This window comes from Glycine max, chromosome 13 (assembly GCF_000004515.6).
Source record: "Glycine max cultivar Williams 82 chromosome 13, Glycine_max_v4.0, whole genome shotgun sequence".
NCBI lineage: Eukaryota > Viridiplantae > Streptophyta > Magnoliopsida > Fabales > Fabaceae > Glycine > Glycine max.
Genome location: NC_038249.2, coordinates 19,411,448 through 19,435,845, shown reverse-complemented (window position 1 = coordinate 19,435,845; position 24,398 = coordinate 19,411,448). Strand labels below are relative to the sequence as shown.

Sequence of the window (24,398 nt, the reverse complement as noted above, 5' to 3'; positions counted from 1 at the left end):
TTGAAACCCAGATGATCATATATCAAGTTAGAGACAAAGAAGACCCCATTCCCATTACTTCAACATTTTATGACTTAACAATGTCACGAATCAAACGTTCCAAAAGTTCAAACTGTAGGCTGAAAGCAAATAATGACTTTCATATCCAACATAACCCCTCATGCTAGAGCCCTTTGGCCTTGAAGCGACAACATGATTATGAGGGCTTTGATACTATTATATCAGGAAACAATTATCTTAAAATTTTAAGCTATTAAATGAAATTTTACATATCTCACAAACAAATCAAGAGACAGCAACATCTAACACACAGTTTCCTCTGATATAACATTGAGAAGAACCAAATGAAAGTGTTCCATTGAGTTGCTCCTCTAACATGCAACAAACAGCTTCAATTTCACTTCCTTGTCCGGTTCGTGCTTTTCTGGGAAACACTGGTACTCCTTCTATTACCTCTGGAGAGATTTGATCCTCCATGGCCAACTCTTCTAATTGATCTTCTGTTGCAGCTACGCGTGCTGCTCCCGAGTGCAGCTCTGGCAACACTATCGCTTAATATTCCGCGTGTCCTATGAGCCTTGACAGGTTGCTTGTTCAGGTACACCATCTTTGGAAGAAGACCACAGACTGCTTTGCTTAGCTGGTCATCGCTGATGTTGCTTTGAATTGAATTTCCAAGGAGATTAAGGGCCTTAAGTGAGTTGAAGTTAGCCACAAGCTGGCCTAATGCTTTTGCTGTTGTGATCTTGTTGAAGCTCAAGTCTAGAACTGTTAGCTTCAATAGCCTGTGTAGCCCTTCAACATCACTTATCTTGTTCCCAACAAGATACAGCTCTTTGATTAGTGTACAACTTGACAAACCTAGCAAACCACACAATGCAATGTAGGAAAGACCAATATGAAGGCTAACCAAATTTGAGATGCAAACCTCACTTTGAGAAAAAACTTAAATCAAAACTAACCTTGTCCAATTCTCGAAATGCGGTTGTAGCTTAGGTCAAGTATCCGCAACTTGGCCAATTCTCTGAGGCCCTCAAGGGTGCTGATTTTGTTTTTTGACAAGTTAAGTGTTTGAATACCCTTTGGTAGAACTCCTGGTGAGATGTGAACTGCAAGATCAAAGAAGAAATGAGTCAATCAATACAGTTAGTGATTGATTAATTGATGTTGCATCAAGTGCTATATTCTAGTTCCAAAGTTGTACCTATGAAATTGTTTGACAAGTTGACAGCACGGAGACTGGATAAGTGTGAAATAGAAGGGATGGCTTTTATACCAATACCAGATATGTGAGCAATAGTTGAAGTTGGATTTAGAGACAGGACTACACTTATGGCAGTTAAAGCCTCTTTTGAAAGATTGGCATCTGGATAAGTCAACTGAGATGTGGTTCTGATCATTGATCCACCAGCATTAGGAGAAGGTGGGAAAACAATGCTTCTAGCATTGTCGACATCAAAATCATCCTCAGGAAGCGGCTGCTGAATTTCGAGACCTTTCACCCATGCATCCACTCTGGTAAAAGAGGATGATTCTGTTGAGAAAGAAATCCATTGGTCACTTTGAAACCTGCTCCCCCTTTGATTATCAATATTTTTACCAGTTCTGCTTCGTTTGTTAAAGGATTCCATAGTAATTGAATCAGAAGACTTCACAGGCCTCAATGCCTTGCCTTGTTTTGGTTCAAGGGTGTCTGAAGAGTATCCACTATTTAAAGCAGCACTAGTAGGAACTAGTGTTGAATTGCTAGAGAGAGTTCTCTGTATGTTCCTGTGGCTCCACAGGATCATCTTCCACCACAATTTTTTACTTCTAGAAGGGAGTACCTGACTTGAAGAGTGCCTTTTCAACAATACTCTATCTGCACTGTGGTGACTCATCACAGACCTGGGGCTTTCAAGACTGACCATTGATGATAACTCCTGAAAATTCTTGAAAGACTTCGACTTTGAAGCCGCTGGCAAGTGACGAGTAATCTTCCCATGCTCATCAAACTTTTCAAGGTTGGATAAGTATCTCTTGAACTTTGGAGAAGCCCAGGAATCAGCCATGCCAATTCCAGGATCACTGGTGTGTCCGCTTTCGGTTGTATCAACACTCTTTCGGCTGAATCTATCACTTTTGTCTTCCAATTCATTGTTGACTTGGTTTTCATACAAAATGGGGTACTCTACCTCTTTATCTGTTGTATCATATCCTTTGCTTGCCACAGCTTCATGATCTTGGAGATAAAAATCAGAGAGTTCTCTCTTGATCAATGTTGAATCTTCATCTTTATAAGTTTCCTGAGCTTCAGCCTTCACAGGACTCTCAAGGGTTGTAATCCTCGCATTGAACAGGGCATCAAAAGTGGCTGGCTCTGATGATATTTTTTTTGTAGATTGTAGTTTGGCAAGTAGAGTGTTAAAGTCCTCTTTTGAAGACCTTTCATTCCCCTGAAGAAACAAACAAAGAGTGAAACAATAACAGGCTAATCACAATTCACAAGGGTTTATAGAAACCCCACAAGACAAAATAAGACACACACAATACCCAATTGACTTTTACCTTGAGTTTCTCCTTCCTCACAGGCAAAAGAGAGAAGCACCAAACCATGGCCATCCCAGAAGATAAAGCTTGTTCCAAACCCTTTCAATTCAATCTTTTTTGCCGCTTTTGAATCGATTTCACTTTCTAAGCAATCCTAAACAGCTTTGAACATAGATCCAACAATTTTTTTTTTTCCTTTCACAACAAATTGCGTTGAAAAAAAAGTAGGAGTATGACAATAGAAACACACTAGTAGTTGAGTAGCTATCACATTGAATCAAATGTTAGCCATAATCAATAGGAAGGCGCAGAACAAGAGACAAGATACTTTCTGAACAAATCTGAAAACCGGAAATATAAAGACCTAAGCCTCTTCCGGTTTGGGAAGATATCTCTATAGAGTTGGCCAGAGTTGTAAATGCTCCTCTTCAAATCTCCACCAATATTTTCCTCTCCAAATAAACCTATATATACCCAGATGAAGAACAATAATCAGAAAAGCAATTAAATATACCAAACATTCAGCTAAGAAAATTCAAGAACCAACACCCCACCAATAAATTCCAAATTAAAATATCAAAACCAGATCACTTCATAAAAATTCTAAACCCCTCTTAGACACACAAAACACAACACCCTCTTGAGAAATGTACTGGGAATTCAATTCAACTAGAAACAAAGTGACAAAATGAACAGAAGACATGAATGATGTAACACAAGTCAAAAGGAAGAGACAAACACACTAATGCCACCTCGTGATTCTAAAGCAGACTCAAGCAGAAACTACAGCACGCAAATTGCGGCGAGAAATTCGAGCATTGATGCAGAAAGGACGAACCTTGAAAAGCAGAACCGCAAAGCTAATAATAAAAACTCTTTCAGACACTATATGTGCTTTTGTTCTGGAATCTTCAAAAGCTTTGGGATGCGAAATAGCTATTATAAAGTGCGGTGGGTGTGTGAGAAAGAAAGAAAGAAGTGAAATCGGGGAAGTTAAGGTTGGGTGGTGTTGGCACGTGATGTCGTGTATGAGATGCAAACCAAACGAACAGAAAACACTAGAGAAAGAAAGAGGTAATTACGTAGTTAATGTTTAAGAATGGGAAAGAGAAAGAGAGAAGATATAATAAGCGGCACCTACAAAACAGCACGGCGTGTTTCTATCTTTCTTTTCTTTTCTAGTTTTAACCAGTGAAGTCACGGAACGACGTGTGCTGTTCCAATAATTTAGCCAACCTTATATATATATGCCACACACATGTAGGCCATGCATAACTCAGCATTTATATTCTCTAAAATTCTAAAGCGCCTTTTTCATATATAATGCCAAAATTGGGTTCACCGAGGAAAATATGAGTATTGGTAAAATTTAATGGGTAAATAATTATTTTCGTCTTTGAATGTTTAGAATGTTAAAAAATTCGTTTCCAAACGATAAACATTCATATTTAAGTTCTTAAAAGTGAAAAAAAAATGCGACAAATTTATTTATATTTTAATGTTCGTCCGTTACGGTTAATGAAAGAGTTGACCTGACACATTCAGGGACGAATTTGTCAGCATTCTATACATTTATGGACAAATTTGTCAGTGCTTTACACACTTAAGGACAAAAATGACTATTTACTCAAAATGAAATTTAATCTTCATCTTCTTTACTTTTTTTTAATCGTTACAAACATAACATTATAATAAACACTTAAAAATAGGAAAACAAATATAAGATACAACAAACATAATAATAGACATAATATTGATTAATAAACATAAGTTGTCTATTGGTCTGAAATTTCTAATGTGACAATGTCCTACCCAAAATATGATACTCAAACAAAAATGCATAGTCATTAAGTTAATCCTTAGACAAAAATAAGACTCAACTTGATTTTGTATATACCTAATGTTGTTACAATAGAAATTTCAAAATAACAAGCAAATTGTGGTTATTAATTAGTATTATGTTTATTATTATGTTTGTTCTAACTTATATTTGTTTTCCTATTTCTTGTAAGTGTTTATTGTAACAGTATACTTACAACGATTAAAAAAGGGGAGAAGATGAAGATTGAATTATATTTTGGACAAATATTCATTTTCGTCTCTAAATGTATTGAGCGTTGAAAAATTCGTCCCTGAATGTATCACAAAGTCTCTTTCATTAAAGGTAACGAACGAAAGTTAAAAGATGAATGAATTTGTCACACTTTTTTTACTTTCGGGGACTAAAATTTGAATTTTTATCTTTCGGAAATAAATTTGTCAATACTTTACACATTCAGGAACAAAAATGACTATTTAATTAATTTAATTTGAAGATCAATCAAGCTTATAATCAACTTTTGAATGTGTTGAATGTGACACTCTCTACCCCAACATACATATAAATAAATAAAACATATAAAAATATTTATCAACAAATTTATGTGGGTAAAAGGTTCACATTCACTTCACTATTACCAAATAAGACTTACTAAAAACATATTCGGCTCAAAACATGACCGTCAAAGTTTACAAAAAAAAATGTTTTGTTAAATCAATGAGGTAAAATAAAATAAAATAACATCATGCAATTAAAATAGAAACTCATCCCCAATGTCACATCCTATTAGAACATTGTGTCCCAACGTCCTCTGGCATGAGGTTCTTTAAAGTCATTTGCTCTCACGAACACAAGGTTCGAGATTATCACAAGATCCAAACACAAATAACACACAGTGAGTGAGTTATTACACACAAAAAATAACAAAACAAATAAACAAGACAATCAAAATAAATTATGGAAATATTTATAACATAACTCAACTTAATACAACCCACGTCACTTCACCACTTTATCTTTAAAATTCATTTTTTTCAATCACTAATCACATTACACATGAATCACACACTCAAGTCAAGACGCAATAACACTCATCAATTTCATAATAAACAATTAGCAAGCGTTATGCAACAATTATACTAAACCTCAAGCCTACATGTAATGTGATACCATGTCAGTGAAAAATCACCTTAGGCGCTTAGAAGTACACAACAAGACACACCACACAATGGATATGTCAAATCACCCTCACTAAGTAAAATCATAAGGTGACCATCAGGGTCACTTTCTTTTGCGAGAATGCTCCAACCATATGGGATCAACATAGGCTTAAAGGAGCACTCAAACCGAGTGTCTTCACCTCCAATGCCTAGACTTTGAAGAATCCGTTAGGGCATCACCTTCTTGATTCAGGTCCAACCCCTAAAACAATTTTTTGCAAGCAAATGCTGCTCATAAATTATACAATACTCATGACCTCACACTCGTGTTTCAAACATGTTTAACACATTGCGCTACAATTTAACATTGGTTTCTAACTAGGAACCTACACTTTCTCTTTAACACTGTGCATAAACACTTTTCTCAATATAAACACTGGTCGGGTTATTGTATAATTCACAACTCACAACACAATTATTGTCACATCATGTGTTAAACACACACTTATTCACAACCAAATATCATGCCCACAATTTAACATCTCATAATGTAACAATCCACCATCACAGATTTACATGTATTTCACAAATTAACACATGTTCAACTTTGTACTTATACTCGATTTCAACAATAATATTATAAGCAGACACTGCTCATGAATTATACAATACTCACGACCTCACACTCGTGTTTCAAACACGTTTAACACATTACGCTATAATTTAACACTGGTTCCTAACTATGAAATCTACATTTTCCCTTTAACACTGCGCATCAACATTTTTCTCAAGATAAACACTGGTCTGATTATTGTATAATTCACAGCTCACAAAACAGGTAATGTCACATCAAGTATTAACCACACACTTATTCACAACTAAAACTCATGTTCACAACTTCACATCTCATTATGTCATAATCAATCATCTCATGTTTACGTGTATCTCGAAATTTAACACATTCAACTTTACACTTATACTCAATCTCCATAATAATATTATAATCTTAAAGTAATATATTATTCTACAATTCATCATATATTCAATTTATCACTTATATACAATTTCAATCACAATTTCATAATCCTAATACAACTATTTATTACGCTAATTTTATTCAAAACACAAACAAATTATACAAAAATATTTCTTAATCCACGGGGAGTAAAACCTCTCAAACAATTTCACATAATTATACAAGAAGAAATTCAATACAATAAATATCCTAAAATAAATCTCAATTTGATCCTTTAAGAACCCCTACACATTTTCCTTCTAACACCAATTGCGATAAACTTATCCCTTACCTCTTGTGACAGCAATAACGACATCTCTGACGGTTTTCTGAGATTTTTCAAGTTTTTCCTGTGACTACTCTAATAGGGTTCCCAAACATTAGAGAGAAAGAGAAAGGATTGAAGTCTTCATTCCACTATCTACATGTGATGAATATTTCTCCCTCCATAGACCTTATTTTTCAAATTCCAACGGTGAAGATGTGTGAAAATGAAACTCAAACCACATATCGAAATTTCAGGACAATCCAATGGTAAAAAATTCAGGATCGTAGTTTTACTGAGATAGTTTTGGATTTCTACGGGAAAAGAAGAAGTTAGTATGCAAAGGGTATTTCTCTCATCTTCAACATGTTTTCGTAATTCCTAAAGGTGAGAATGTTCGGAAATGAGCTCCAAACATGGTGCTCAAATTTGACGAAGATCCCACGATGAATGACTCTGAGATCGTCATTTTTTCTAAGATAAATTTGATAGTATGCGAAAAAAAAGAGTTTTGGGAGGATGAGAAAGGAAAACGAAATTGAGACTAACTTAGGATGTCTTTATTTATAGCTAGGGTACTCATAGCTTATTATTTACTTTATTTTTTGTTTATTATTTTATAAACAAATGCTCTATTTTATTTCCTACCAAATGAATAAATCAAATATCTTTTCTTTTTTTCCCTTCAAACCATTATTTTAATAAAGTTATTTCTCCTTATTTATTTAATTATAAAAACCTCATCATTTTTTTTCTTCTAAAAATCTATTTATTTTAAATAAAAAACATTTTTAATTTAATTTACGAAAAATAAGATGTTACATTGAAAGTTAAAATGTCTTGTCAACTCGGTTATATAAATACCAACAAAGTTGACACAAATGATAACAAATTGTTTCTTAATTAAGCGATCTAAAATTTAAATCTTGATTGATTTTTAAGTATGAAATAAATCATATTGAAAGAAGAATATTTATTTTTTGTGCGTTTATGGTTCTCAACGAAAATTTATTACCGCTTTTAGCGAAACCAACTTTATACTAATATTATGATTAAAAAAATCACTTATATAAATTTCATTCCTTTTTTACGCATTACTATTTTTTATAAATATTTTTTTTACAATTTTATTTAAGCCCTTATCATTATTTAAATATAAACAACTTTATCAACGTTGATTCAAACCTTTATTAGTCATATAATGGGATACTAGCTTCCTCCGCTGGATTCAACACCCATGAATTTCTTATTAATAAGTATTATTCCTTTTTCTAATTAATTTTTCTAATGTGTATGTGTGTTTGTTAAGACACTCGGAGAGTTTATAATTTTTTTAATTAGCTTATAAATTAGTTTCACTAATATGTGAATATTAACTAAAAATATTTTTAATATATTTTATTAAATATGTTCAAATATTTAGTTTATGTGTGTACACCACACAATTAAAAATACCGAACAATAAAATATTATCTCCGAATATTTTAAAAAATTCTTTTTTTTCTTCATGATATTACTTCTTTTAATGAGGTTCTTCCATCTCAATTACATTTTTTTTTATCTAGAATACTTGAACTCGAGACTTTATTCGAGGGGTATGAGTCTTGTACCACTTAGATCAATTATTTGTTGCTTATATAAAATTAGTTATTATGTAATGAAGAGAGATCAAATTACACCGGTGTAACTTAATAATTATTATACCATTTTATAACTTAATATAGAATGTGATTTTTATCGATTAAACCATTAAATTATATCTATTTATTATCAAGATTGTGTGAAATTTTGTCAAAATTAAACAATATTAAGAAAGTAATCAAACAATTTATATTTTAATTTATTTTAAAAAGTTTATATTATGTTAATTATAATTTGTATGAATATAAGAAATAATTTTGGATTAATATGAAATTTTGTATATATAATCTAAGTGAAAGTTACTTTCAATCCAACTGTAAGTTTTAAGAAAACATGATGTAATTGAGAGTTATTAAACAATGTAATAATAGTTGATCAACATTAAACCAACGTAATTTGATCACTTCTCTTATTTAATATAATATACACATTTTAAGAAAATATTAATGATCTTAATTAGTATGCCAAAATATTTTTATGATGAAAATACCCTTATCATTTATTATTTACGTTTATACTTACATTTCAAGAAAATTATTAATTGTCATAATTATCACAATAATTTTTTTAATTAAAATATATTCATTAAATGTGTTATAGCATAATTATGATTTATTTAATTATTTTTAATCATCATATTATTAATGTGAAATATCTATTTTGATTATTACATTTTTTCATAAAAAATTCAAATCCAAAATTTTGCTTTTAAGTAATTCAAACTTAGTCGTATTTGAACCAATGTAATATTGGTAATTTGTTTTAGGCTTAAATATGTTTTTGATCTCTAATAAATACTCATTTTTTTACGTTTGGTTCCTGGTAAATTTTTCCTTTGGATTGAGTTTCTAATATTTGAATTTTTTTTTCTTTTCTGATGTCACTATCGTTAGTCGAAATTCGTTATCTACTTACATGATCAGTATAGGACACATAGGCATACGATGTGTGGTGCCACGTGTACTCATTGTCTGAGTGAAATTACACGTAAGAAATTTTTTAAATTAAAAACAACGTTGTTTGAGCTCTTTGTTTTGTTTCGCTCCTCCACCACCTCCCTCGCGTCCGGGTGGTCGTCCTTATCGCCGAAACTCACCGGAAAGCGAGCTCCGCGATGGTAGCAACAGAGTCACCACCGTCAAGAACTGGGTCAAGAACTTGATGAAATTGCCCCATCTAGATCTGCGAAACAACAAAATCCGCAAGCGCCATTTCTTCTCTCTCACTTCTCCGTAGATCTACTTTCACAATTGATAGTGTCGGAGAGCGATAATTTTCAATTAAACTAAAATATCAGTAATTTTTTTGGACCAAAATGCCAGTACGTTTTCATTGGACCAAAATGTTTGTAAGTTATCATTGGACCAAAATGTCCGTATCATTGGATCAAAGTGTCAATAATTTTCAATTAAACTAAAATATTAGTAATTTTTTTGGACCAAAATGTCAGTACGTTTTCATTGGACCAAAATGTCCGTAAGTTACCATTGGACCAAAATGTCAGTAATTTCCATTGAACGAAATGTCAGAATTTTTTTTGGACCAAAATGTAAGTATGTTTCCATTGGACTAATTTGTCAGACACCAAATTTCATTTCATTTAAGGGTAAAATATAATTTAATCTTCATCTTCCTTTTTTTTATTGTTGCAAACATAACATTACAATAAACACTTAAAACATAGGAAAACAAGCATAAGTTAGAACAAACATAACAATAAACATGATATTAATTAATAAACATTCTACCAATGTACAAAAATAAACATTATAACAGTATACCAATCATTACAAATTTATCCAAATTATAATAATTAGTCAAAATCTACTATAAAGAAAAGACAAGCATATCCCATATTTTGCTTCTTTGAATCTTGGCGGTAGGATAGCCCTGGTGTAAGTATGAAGCTCGTCTAATTCAGTTGGTGATTCATTCTATGAGATGGTACATCTGGAAATGTAATTTGAATTGGTGCTGAAGACCTAACTAGAGGTGGTCTAAACACAATTGACAACATTGGAGTTATGATGTTTGTTTCCTACAACAATTATAAATAGTGACTAGTTATGCATAATATAATTTAACAATAAGTAATCAGTTATATATAAAAGTCACTCACAACACTAGGAGTTTGAGTACTTTGAATGGTAGTTGGAGTTGGAGCACGTTCAACATTAGGAGTTGGAGTACTTTCAAGATTAGTTGGAGGTTGCTCAACTTGTGGAATAGATTGAGAGTAGTTAATCCCATCCTACAAATATGTAACATCTAACATAAATAACTTGTATGCAACAATAAAAATAATTAATCAAATTTTAAAAAATGTTACTGGTGTTGTTGTGGTTGCATTTGAGTTTCAATGCTTGTTAAAGTAATTATATTTATTAATCAATATTATGTTTATTATTATATTTGTTCTAACTTAAGTTTTTTTTTTAAGTATTTATTATAAATTTATATTTTATCCTTAAATGAAATAAAATTTGAGGTTTGACAAATTTGTTCAATAAAAATGTATTGACATTTTGGTTCAATGAAAAAATTACCAACATTTTAATTTAATGGTAATTTACTGACATTTTGGTCCAAAAGAAATTATCGACATTTTGGTCTAATGGTAATTTATTGACATTTTGGTCTAATCTATTCAACAACTATGTTGATAATTATTTTTGTGACATTTTTGTCTCTCTGTATCACATATGCTTTTTCATTAATATTAATAGACGAAAGCTAACAGATGAATTAGTTTGTCGTACTTTTTTCATTTTCCGGAACTAAAATTTAAATTTTCATCTTTCAAAAATAAATTTATCAATATTATACACATTCAAAGACAAAAATAATTATTTATCCTTCATTTTATTTATAATAATTTATGTCTCATGTTCTTTAGGCCCTGTAACCTGAGATTCGTTCATATCAATTTGCTATCTATGTACTATGTAGATTCAGAAAGAGTAGTAATTTTTTTTATCAACAAAACAAAAGTTAATCATTACTATTATTAATTTTTATTAACGAAAAGTTCAAATTTATAATTTCTCTTCTCTTCACTTTTTAACAATAGGCCAATCTTATATTTTTAAGTCCTAATAGTAATAAATATTAATTTTAGTATTAATAACGACCAACCACCATCAGAAAAATAACCACCAACTACACTCCCAAAACATATTAATTAATGAAATGAACGGTACAAGCTGAGCGGTATTTTTTTAATGAGTATTGCTATTTCGTACAAAGCCGTTGCCACACAAATTGTACGAATCATTAGGTGTCATTAGCATGTGCGTAGTTATAATGGATGAAATACAAGACACTGTATGTTATGATAAAAATAACTAATCATCTTTGTGTATCATTTTACGAAAATATTTTCATAACAGTTAGCATTTTCCTTTTTTTAATACTATTAATTAGAAAAAAGAGAACATTTACTTGATTTTTCCTTCTTGAGAATAAGCGTATGAGCAATATTTTATATTTTAGAGTAATAATTAACATATTTGATCATTAAAAATATATAAAAAGTAATATGTTAAATTTTTTTTACTGGAAATCAAACAAGGTACATTCAAAACGATGTTCAACTGTTCACCTTATTAGAAACGGAAAGCTAATTAATAACAATAGAAGCTTTCTGATTTGGAGAGAGAAAGAGAAACTATGTAATGGCATGCATGTGGCAGCGTCAGACAGCTGGTAGTTGGTAAATTAGTCTCATAAACTATGTCAATTTAAAATAATTATTATTTTAATAGTTTTAATTTATTGTACGTCGGTGTCTTTGCTTAATTTTTTTTATTTTTTATTTTAAAAAATATTAAAACATTAAACGAATATATTATATGTTACATTTTAAAAGAGTAATTTCGATCAAATTGCAAATTGAAATATTATATTTATAGATCAGCTTTTTTAAAAATTATAAATAAAAAGAGAAAAATATAAGATAAATAAGTAGCATAACAAAAAGAAGTAAAAGAGATTTATATAAATAGTGCAATTCTAAAATTTTTTAACACAGTATATTATCAAGTGGTCCCATTTGTCAGTTCAAAAGATGGGAGTTAAATTTTTGAGATGGAGGAATGAGGAGAGAAGATATCATGAGAGATTAAGGATATACAGAAGATAAACTAGAGAAGTAATTGGGAAAAAAGAGAAAATAAAAGATATAAATTAATTTTTTTAGAAACTAAAAGGGATGAAATTAATTATCATGATTAAGACAAAATAATAATATAAATAAATTAATGAGTTTAATAACACTTTAACATTACAGCTAATCCTATATAAATTAAGGTTAACGATCACATGATCAAGACAAGTCAAATGGCCTGGAATTAGCTTTCAACGTAAAGAGAGGAGCAAATACTAGTCAACAGTATAATGGTAAGAGATAAAACCAAGATTTAATAACAACATTTTTCTATTTAATGAGTTAGGCATAGTCATCCTTGATCAATCAATGTAAACAATTCGTTATTAATAGATAAAGCCGTCAACTTGTCTTATCCAATAATAAAGAAGGAAATTAATTAGTTAGGTAAATAGGTTAACTTCAATAAAATAATAAAGGTTATTTTTAGATTATTTTTTTTGTGTATTTATGGAAGAGTGTTCAGCGTCTGGACACTCTTTTTGATTCATACAAAACTCATTCATATTTGACTCAAACCACTTCTTAGAGTCCATCCGATCGAGTTAAATTAATTTGAATAAACTCGATCGACTCATTTAGTCCTAAAGAGAGGAAGTTAAATCCAGAAATTCAAATAAAAGTGCACTCATATTTGAATAAAACCAATTCTTAGAGTCAAGTTAATTAGCATTGATCTCGAAAGCTGTCCATTTTCATGTGGCCTAGAACTCCTGAAATTTACTCACAAGAGACATTTAGTTCTTGCTGCTGAATTCGTGGTTTTGAGTTCTTTTTCCCTACGTTTTCTTATAAGCGTTCAATGTGTTTGCAGAAGGGTTATGCAAAATGCCAGATTAGGGAGCTTGCTTGAGGCGATTAATACACTCTTTTAGCTGTTTGTAGGAGTCATGCAAGAGAAGTAATCTAAAGGCAGAAAGCAATGAAAGCTAATGCATAAGCTTCTAAGTCCCTTACTACAATTTACATTCGAGAGGAATTAAGCACATTGTGGTAATTAAGAGTAAATTATACCGCATGAGATTTGTTCTTATTACACTTATACTCCTTCATTTTTTAACCTTGTTGAAAACTCTTTAATTTGTAGCCTTTCGTTACACCCACCTCCCCCTCCTATGCAGGTGTAAAAAGTGTTGCACCGACTTTTTCTAGGAGACTCAAAGTAATATCTAAACAAAAAAAAATCAGGTGTAATAAGATCAGACCTAAGAGAGTCCATATAATTTACTCTTGTAACAGTCAGTTTTCCATGATATTTATTTGGATAGTCCCTATGAAAAGCTTAGTTGGATACAAGTTGTTGCATGTACTTTTGTGTCAGCAACTAGATAATCTTCGAACCCTTGATGGGTTTGGCGGGGCCTTACACCTAATGAAGATCAATAATGTTTCTAAAATAAAGTAGTCCCATAGCAATTTGTCCATATTAAGAAATAAATCATTCAGCCTTTTAGAAAATTGAGACATCGCAGTAAAAAAATAAAATAAAATTGAGACATCAATAAATAATGTATCAAACACATAAATATGTAATTCTTTGACTTATAGGTTTACTTGGAATTCAATCGTTGATCATCAGTTCAAAAATTATTCTTGGGATATATATAAATATATATTCAAGAACTTTTATTCCACACAGATTAGAGTTTATTGATCAACATGCCACTGAACTCCTTAGCATTTAGCTGCTTTAATAAGCCTCTGGTTTGGACTTTGGAGACAGATGGACAAAGAATGTGTCTCAATAAAATCACTCATTTTACCCGCACCAGTTTTTTCTGTCATCAATGTAGGTTTTCTTTCAAATTTTGGTGTTTGAACTCATTCTGGATTGTTGTTATTTTGCAACTTTGAAGGTGAGCTCTCAACAGGTAGCTGCGAATCCACAAGATAGGACTTCAAGATGCTGAAGAACTCCTTTGACTTCTCCACATTGAAAGCATGCCCTGCATTCTTAATGACCACAAGTTGAGCATTGTCCCCTAAATGCCTGTAATCCAAAATCCAATGAGTTCTAAATTAAAAAAAGTGACGCTGACAGCAACACCAAGAAGAGTGCTATTAACCTTTTCAATCTGTGAGCCAGTTCTAAAGGAAATACTTGATCATGTTCTCCCCAGATAATTAATGTGGGCTGCTTGGAAAATGAAACAAAGCCTTTTAAATTAACTATTACAAATTATAAGAACACACTTTTGCCTGTTAGTAAGAATTTATTAAAAACTATAAAATCATGAGTAAGATACACTAAATAAAGAGTGAGACTTGCACAATTTTGTGATTTTTAATAAATTTAAACTAATAATAAAGTTTGTGTTACAAAATGTATTGTTAGCATTTTTTAACTTATAATAAGAGAAAAATTATCCGGTCAAGAGATAAGTTTAAATGAACCTGAGATATCTTGGGGAGGTCAGAGATTTTTCGGTCCTTTGCAAGGGCTTTGATCAATTCTCTCTTTTCTTGTTCATAGTCCCTGCACATTGTCTACCCAAAATCACCAATTTAAGCCCATTCTTGCTCCTTTAAATTCACACATATACACCATAACATTCTAGTTAGTTAAAATGGCAGATGAAACATCATCTAATTCAAACCATTACATACACAACAGACTCTTTCTTTTTCTCCTATAAACATGCTTGCTGTCACATTGCTAGACTAATCCAATTGTTTCACAGAAGGCCAAGCGACAATGAAAGAAGAATCAAATCCTCTTGTCACAGCCAAAAACAAAACTACTAGGTTATCTATCTAAAACAAGTTTTCGAACTGAAACGAAGTAATAAAAAATTACATTAGATCTTTAACTACGATAAATTAACCAAATCGGCCAACTACCCTTAAAAATGTGACCAAGAGAAAAAGGGTTGAGTCTAGTCGTTGGTACAACCATACTACATATGCCGCGTTTGGCACACGAATGAACCAAAACAGAACTACTCTACCCAGTTTTATTAGTCAAATCAAAATATATAATATTTTTAAGCTTATATTCTATTTTCTTAAATATGTCAAATATATAATTTAGTAGAACTTATGTATTATGTTGCATACCGGTCTAACATGTTTTCCAAACACTACCTTACGATCAAAAAGGTATTAGTCTCAAATTCCAAAGGAACAATGAAGGCAAAATCAACTTTAATTGTACAATAGAAAGATTAAACCACCCCAAAGTTAATAGGTTATCCATATGATAAATTGAACAAGTACCTTACTGGTCAAAACTTACAAAGTGACCAGAAGAGGAAGGTTCGAGCCCTGAGTACACTACAATCGGCTCTAATCATAGACTTATTATTCACACAATACTTTTTTACAAATTTTTTTATAATATTCTTTCTTCTCCCAGTTACACACTTCTCTCGGCATTCTCCTTGTCTCTCACTGTTAGCAGTATAACTGCAACTATAACAACTTTTCAGTTAGTAGTTAAAGAGTTGGTTAGATTAGTTAGTCGGATATAACAACTTCATGCTGCAGATGTATATAAATTCCAATATTAATGAATAAACCAGCAAGCTGAGACTGATCATTTCACGTTCACTAATTACGTATCTTTTCTTCATGCTGCTTCGTTTCATTAATATGGTATCAGAGCTCTTCTAATGAAGAGTTCTGCTGCGCATACTATTCATCTCTTATCCTCTAATATCCACCATGAATGAAGCTTCGATTAATAGCGCAGAAAGCTACTTATATCTCCACCCGAGCGAGAACCCTGCTATAGCCCTTGTCTCTCCAGTCTTAGACTCAACCAATTACCACTCATGGAGTAGATCCATGGTCACCGCGCTAAGTGCCAAGAATAAGGTGGAATTCATAGACGGGAGTGCACCTGAACCGCTGAAGACGGACAGAACCTATGGGGCTTGGCGCCGGTGCAACAATATGGTCGTGTCATGGCTAGTTCACTCGGTGGCCACCTCCATACGGCAAAGTATCCTCTGGATGGACAAAGCCGAGGAGATTTGGCGTGACCTGAAGTCCAGATATTCGCAAGGAGACCTTCTTCGAATCTCCGATCTTCAACAAGAGGCGTCTACGATGAAACAAGGGACCCTCTCAGTCACGGAATACTTCACCCATTTACGAATAATATGGGACGAGATTGAGAACTTCAGACCCGACTCAATCTGCTCGTGCAATATCAGATGTTCCTGTAGTGCCTTCACCATCATCGCACAGCGCAAGCTTGAAGATAGGGCCATGCAATTCCTACGAGGTTTGAATGATCAATATACTAACATCCGATCACACGTGCTCCTTATGGATCCCATACCTGCTATTTCCAAAATATTCTCCTATGTAGTTCAGCAAGAAAGGCAATTGTTAGGCAACACAGGTCCAAAGATGCCTCCATCAACGCGGCGAAAACCATCTGCGACTTCTGCGGACGTGTTGGTCATGTAGAAAGCGTTTGCTATAAAAAGCATGGGATACCTGCAACTTATGACGGAAGGAACAAGAGCAACAATGGAAGGAAAACTTGCACACACTGTGGCAAGATCGGACACACAGTGGACGTTTGCTATCGTAAACACGGATATCCGCCGGGTTATAAACCGTTCGGAGGAAAAACCACCGTGAACAACATAATGGCAGTGGAAGGAAGAACCACCGATGATCATGCTCAGCAACACGAGTCACAAGATATTGTTCACTTCTCCCCTGAGCAGTATAAGGCATTACTGGCCTTAATCCAACAGCTACAGGCAGGAAACTCGACGACTAATCAACCCAAACAGGTGGCGTCAATGACCTCAAGCACTATCAATACATCACTAAGCCCAGGTACGTCACCTTCCACACACAGATATCCCACCTCCTGGATTCTAGATTCAGGAGCAACGGACCATGTCACTTGCTCTCTACATAATCTACATTCATACACAAAAATCGACCCAATCACGGTGAAACTTCCTAACGGCCATCACGTTCACGCCACTCACTCAGGAACAATACATTTCTCATCCAATTTAATCCTACACGATGTACTCTACATACCCACATTCACGTTCAATCTTATTTCAATTTCAAAACTCGTTTCTTCTAATAATTACGAATTAATCTTCTCCTCCACATCTTGTGTTTTACAGGAAACGAACAACCATGTGAAGATTGGTATAGTTGAAGCAAGGCATGGCTTATATCACCTGATACCAAACCAAATACCCACTAAAGCTGCAAACTCGATCATCACTCACCCTCAGTGCAATACCATCCCCATAGACCTATGGCATTTTAGAATGGGACATCCATCGACTGAGAGATTACAATGTATGAGAAACTACTATTCCCTTTCAAGAAATAATACAAATTTTGTCTGCAACACATGCCATTATGCAAAGCACAAGAAAATGCCTTTTTATTCTAGCAAATCACATGCATTGCATTCTTTTGATTTACTGCATATGGACATATGGGGTCCATGCTCAAAATTATCCATGCATGGTCACAAGTATTTTCTAACCATCGTTGATGATCATTCACGTTTCACATGGGTATACCTCATGAAAACTAAAGCCGAAACGCGACACATCATCACCAACTTCATTGCTTTCATTGAAACCCAATATGACGGCAGAATTAAAATAATAAGAAGCGATAATGGAATAGAATTCTTCATGCATGATTATTATGCGTCTAAGGGGATCATACACCAAACCACGTGTGTCGAGACCCCAGAACAAAATGGGATCGTAGAACGTAAGCATCAACACTTGCTTAACGTTACACGATCACTCTTGTTTCAGGCAAGCTTACCACCTACCTTCTGGTGCTATGCTTTGCCACACGCAGCGTACTTGATCAATCGTATCCCTACGCCATTTTTGCATAATATTTCACCTTACGAAAAACTGCACAAACATCCATGTGATATCTCTAACATTCGCGTTTTCGGATGCTTGTGTTATATTAACACACTCAAAGCAAATCGACAAAAATTTGATCCCAGGGGACATCCATGCATTTTCATTGGTTTCAAAGCACACACGAAGGGTTATCTTGTGTATGACTTGCATTCACATGATGTTGCAGTATCTAGAAATGTTACTTTTTACGAAAATCATTTTCCACAATTGCCTGAAACTCAACCTTCGAACAGAAATAACTCAGCGCCATCACCAATACCCTTTTCCGGCAAAGAACTTCACCCACCAATCCCCCAAACCTCAATACCAACACATCCGCCTTGTAATGATCATTTAAGAGAACAAGCTCCTTCACAATCTAGGCGTTCAACACGATCAAAACGTTCCCCAGCCTATCTCCAAGACTATCACAGAAGCCTTGCTTCGACTACATCAACGGCTTCAATGGTTGTTCGCTATCCTCTAAGCTCGGTACTTTCATACTCACGGCTGTCACCTGCACATAGAAATTTTGTAATGACTATATCCTCAGCCATAGAACCTGTGACATACGTCGAAGCTTCCCGCCATGACTGTTGGATTAAAGCTATGACGGCCGAATTACAAGCTTTACAAATGAACAATACTTGGAGACTCATGCCTCTTCCTCCTCACAAAACAGCTATCGGATGTCGCTGGATATATAAGATCAAATATCGAGCCGATGGGTCCATAGAAAGATACAAGGCACGCCTGGTTGCCAAGGGTTACACTCAAACGGAGGGGTTGGACCACCTTGACACCTTTTCTCCGGTAGCAAAACTCACCTCCGTACGAGTTCTTCTAGCTTTGGCCGCACTCAACAAATGGCACCTGCGGCAACTGGACGTCAACAACGCGTTTCTCCATGGGGACCTTGAAGAAGAGGTATATATGCAAGTTCCCCCGGGACTTCCAGTTGATAACCCGCAGCTGGTCTGTCGTCTTCAACGTTCCCTCTACGGCCTTAAGCAAGCCAGCCGGCAATGGTTCACAAAGTTGTCAAGCTTCCTCACCTCCCATGGCTTCCAACGATCTGATTCGGATCATTCTCTTTTCTTGCGCATAACCGGCTCCACAATTACCATCCTCTTAGTATATGTAGACGACATAATTCTTACAGGGAACAGCTTGACGGAGATACAGGCTATAACCACTCTTTTGGACCAAGAGTTTCGAATTAAAGACCTTGGGAACTTGAAGTTCTTTCTGGGGCTGGAGATTGCTCGAACCTCTAAAGGAATTCATCTATGCCAGCGTAAGTATGTATTAGATATCTTATCTGAATCAGGCATGTTAGGTTGCAAGCCGCATTCAACACCAATGGATTATTCAGTAAAACTACAAAAGAGCTCGGGTAACCCTCTTCCGAACGAGTCTTCTTCCTCTTATCGAAGATTAATAGGGAAGCTCATATATCTGACCAACACGCGTCCAGATATTGCCTACGCAGTCCAGCAACTCAGTCAATATATGTCCGCTCCTACAACTGCTCACCTTCAGGCCGCTTTTCGTGTACTACGATACCTCAAAGGCACACCAGGGTCTGGGCTCTTTTTCGCAGCAACAGGAACGCCCCAACTCCGAGCTTTCAGTGACTCGGATTGGGCAGGATGCAAAGATTCTCGAAAATCCACCACAGGGTTCCTTGTGTATCTAGGCTCTTCCCTCGTTTCATGGCAGTCGAAGAAACAATCCACCGTCTCCCGCAGCTCCTCCGAAGCTGAGTATCGCGCTCTTGCATCCACAACCTGTGAACTTCAATGGCTGACATATCTTCTTCAAGATCTTCGCGTAACATTCGTTCAACCAGCCACTTTGTACTGTGACAATCAGTCCGCAATTCAAATAGCAACGAATCCTGTATTCCATGAACGCACCAAGCATATTGAAATCGACTGTCACCTTGTTCGTAACAAAGTCACTTCAGGGTTCATCAAGCTTCTTCCCGTATCGTCCAGTCTGCAACTCGCGGATATCTTTACTAAACCCTTGACCCCGGTAGTTTTCCAGCATCTTTGTAACAAGCTGGGAATGATCAACATACATTCCCAGCTTGAGGGGGGCGTGTTAACAGTATAACTGCAATTATAACAACTTTTCAGTTAGTAGTTAAAGAGTTGGTTAGATTAGTTAGTCGGATATAACAACTTCATGCTGCAGATGTATATAAATTCCAATATTAATGAATAAACCAGCAAGCTGAGACTGATCATTTCATGTTCACTAATTACGTATCTTTTCTTCATGCTGCTTCGTTTCATTAATACTCACCTTTTACTCTTTTAATATAAAATGCAGTACAAAATTAATGTATAAGTGTATAACTAGTATTTCTCCTAAGCATATTACTTTGGTAGCCTTGGGATGCTAGCAGAACTCTTTTCTTCTAATATTTTAAGGCTGTCCCTTTCAATAAAACCAAACCAAAACTCTCATTTTATAAAGGCCAAAAGAAAAGTATAAGTGTATAGAGGGTTTTCTTTTGTGTTGTCTTCCAATTAAAATTAAAATTTAATCTCACCAACTAGCGCCTTTAATATTAAATTGTTAAGACAAAACTCTAATATAATTATAATGAAATAACGTCACCAAAAGTACTAACATATTCCATTATCTTTTTAAAATACACAGAGTAAAATAAAACTCATTATTTACACTAAACACAGAAGGAAAGCTACCACTATCAATTATACAATGTCCGAAGGGAGTAAAATGACTAAATGCATTTCATTTTCTAAGTTTAAAATGTTTTAATTACTTTGATCTTTTAAAGTATTTTTGTTAGACCATATTGATTTTTTCGTCAGTTTACACACTAACATGATTAACTAGATGACATGCGATCAAATATGAATGATGTTACATCATATAGGCATTTGTCACATTATTCAAAATTAACATTGTTAGACGAAACTATTGACGGAAATACCTACTTCATCTAATTAATAGAGACATTTTAAAATACCAGCGAAGATAGAAAAAACAACTTCATCTAATAAAAGACTCTTTAAAATACTAAAGTTTAACTTATCAAACTTAGAAGACTAAAATATAAGATAAAATGAGACAACAAACTTTCATCTCTATCTACCAGACAAGATACTTGCTTCTCATATTGGGGTATATGGCGCATTAGAATGTGTTTTCCGTTTGACAAGCTTTGAACTGTAATTCGAACACATGCTAACACAACATACACACAGAAAATTGATTCTAGAGACAAAACAAACATCTCCTTACCTCAATGAAATCAAGTAGGAAGCAAGAGGGCAACCACCACAAAGGAGGTGGTTTAAAAAACGTGTAACCAACAAGCTCCCTAAGTCTCTCCGGCGTTCGCGGCACCAAGATATTCGCAGCCTCATCCAAATCCATGACAGGAAAAAGCCCTTCCTTCACATCCCTCTCTTCCATACACACCCCGGACCCACACACCACCACCCTCTCCACCATAACCACCCCCTCCTCCATCGCTGCCATGCAGTACCCAACAAACCCGCCATAACTCAGCCCCACTAAACTCACCCTTCGCACCCCCTTCGCCTCCATCACCCGCGCCACGCACTCAGCCTGGAACCGCTCCCCGCGCTCCGGTCGGGCCGTGTAGGACCCGCCGAAGAACACGAGGTCTGGCACGTACACGTTGTAGTGAGGCGCCACGTGGCGGATGAGGTCCCCCCATTGCCACAGCGCGTTCGCGCCTAATCCGTGGATTAGGAGCAGACTTGGCTTCGACTCGGCTCGGGCCTTTGGCTCCCAGCAGTGCATCACGGTCCCGTCTTTTAGGTCCGTGACGGTGGAGCGGAGACCCGAGCCGGCGAACATTGACCGGTAGCACCGGTTTCGGGTCTCGGTGAAGCTGAAGAAGCACTGAGTCATAATTGATAGATAGATAGATAATGGGTTAATTAGTATCAAGTGGGTCTAACTTAATTCATGGAGGAGTTAGGTATACTATTCTCGACTACTAGGGATAAAAAAAGTAGCTTAGGAGTTAATAGCAACAAACAACAAACAAGGTTGTAGAAAGTTAAAGAAACGAAACGAAGAGAATGAAGATTGGAGAGAATGGTGGTGTTGTTATTGTTTAGACTTGTGAGTGAGTGATGAAGAGAGATCATTGAGAAACCATGTGCGGGGGAATGATGAGAAATGACAGAAGAGAAGAGATGAGAGAAGCAAGAAACGGGTTGGCGGGGAAATAAAAACTGTTTTTAATGAGGAAAAGTGGAGGTTGAATATGGATTGTGGAATGTAGATCACGCATTTCCATCACGTGTTGTGTGCCTGGTGGTGATTTTGGTTGGTGTGAGGAGTGAGGCTGAGGACAATGATTGAGGCCTTTTTTTTATTACTAGAAAGTTTATAGTATCTTTTTACTGATCAGATAGAATATTAAACAAAAATACTAATGAAATAGTTTTTTAAGATGTTAAATATAGTTATTTTTATTTATCAATACAATAGTGTATCAGATCAAGTGAGCTGAGATTTATTTATTTTTACTTGGTTAGAGATAATAGATAATCTCAAAAGTCACTAACTCAGAAATTATTCGATTTGCTGTTTGTAATTCTAGTTGGTCTAAATTTTTTTTACACATGATGATAATCAAATATGATTGTTAAATAAATTTTTCTTACACACATGCGAACACTTTAAGATCTTACTCTGTTATATTAATTCTTTATCCTTTGTGTTAGTCAACTGAGATTTGATTTGTTAAACAAAATATTATATTTGAGTTTTGTAAATAAAAAAATATATTGATTTTTTTTATTAAAGATGCTTAATTGTTATGTGGATCTTTATATTTTTACCAAATTTTCAGTTAAGTCTTTCTATTTTTTTAATTGGATTCTTGAACTTTTTATTTTTTATTTTTTCAGTTTGGTTTGGTTCTTTGCTTGTTTTAATTGTTGTTATGAAAAATTAATCGTAAATACTTGATTGATTAGAGGGCAATCATTGAGCAAAATTTTTATAACATCAATTTGAAGAGAATTTTCAATTGAAAATAAAATAAAATTCAGGATTTAATTAAAAATTTGATAAAAGTGTAGGAGCTAGGACTCGTAAAGCGATTCAATCTATTAAGGATGAATAATCATATTTATAATAAAATGGATCAATCAAATTTATAATATAATGACAGAAAATTATTTTCAATTGAATGTTTTTATAAAATATTGTTATCTAGAAAGATTTGTGATAGAATTTTTAATTCAAAATTAATTTTTCGATGAGGCAGTGGCAGGTAGCTGCGTTGGCATGGACTCTCTTGCTTCTCCTATCCTCTAGTGTAATAAGTTTTGTTCTTTTTTTTTTATTTATTTAAGAAGATACTTTTCAAATCAAGCCATTTGGCTAAGAATATTTTTATCAGATGTTGAGATACAGCTAGTTATTTGGGTGCGTACAACACAAGTCAGCTATTGCTATAGAAAAGAATCATGGAAGGACTAAGCACATTAAAGTGAATTATGATGCTATTAGAGAAGCTAAAAAATCAAAAGAAATCAGTTTGGAGCATTGCAATTCAGAAAACCAGATTGCAGATATCATGGCAAAGGCACTCTCCAAAGGCAAGTTTGAAGAATTTTGATCAAAGTTTGAAGTAGCTAATTGTGGACTCTCATTTGCATGATCCAAGCTTCAATAAAATTCCTACAAAACATAAACAAACAACACAAAAATCAAGCTTATAAAAGGTATAAACTAAAAATTCTAAATAAATTAAGCTTTTATTCAAACTTGACTAAAAATATCCACAAAGTTTAAAAACATAAAAGATATCACATAGTTAATTGTCCCTAAACTACTACAAATTTGAGGTAGAAATGACAATTATCACTATGCTACTAAACTATTACGTGTTTTTATTTTTATTATAGAGAGAGTAAT

General features: G+C 34.1%; 1 protein-coding gene across 1 annotated transcript; it reads right to left on the bottom strand.

Moving 5' to 3' along the window:
* Positions 1-27: 27 nt before the first annotated feature.
* LOC100808998 (uncharacterized) lies at positions 28-22,697 on the bottom strand. Its single transcript, XM_041007928.1, has 10 exons — positions 21,735-22,697; positions 14,989-15,081; positions 14,661-14,728; positions 14,419-14,584; positions 10,569-10,680; positions 2,851-2,993; positions 2,548-2,628; positions 1,205-2,435; positions 963-1,109; positions 28-861 (listed from the first exon to the last, which is right to left on the bottom strand). The coding sequence occupies exons 1-10, from the start codon at positions 22,371-22,373 to the stop codon at positions 398-400; spliced, it is 3,144 nt and encodes a 1,047-aa protein (XP_040863862.1). The 5' UTR covers positions 22,374-22,697; the 3' UTR covers positions 28-397.
* Between the last annotated feature and the right edge of the window lie 1,701 nt (positions 22,698-24,398).

What these genes read in the sequence shown, in the direction of transcription:
- LOC100808998 (XM_041007928.1), bottom strand. Translation starts at nt 22,373, where the DNA reads ATGACTCAGTGCTTCTTCAGCTTCACCGAGACCCGAAACCGGTGCTAC. An exon ending in TCCTACTTGATTTCATTGAG is followed by an intron (nt 15,082 to 21,734) that starts GTAAGGAGATGT and finishes GATTTTGGGTAG; the next exon opens with ACAATGTGCAGGGACTATGA. An exon ending in TGAGGAAGGAGAAACTCAAG is followed by an intron (nt 2,436 to 2,547) that starts GTAAAAGTCAAT and finishes TTGTTTCTTCAG; the next exon opens with GGGAATGAAAGGTCTTCAAA.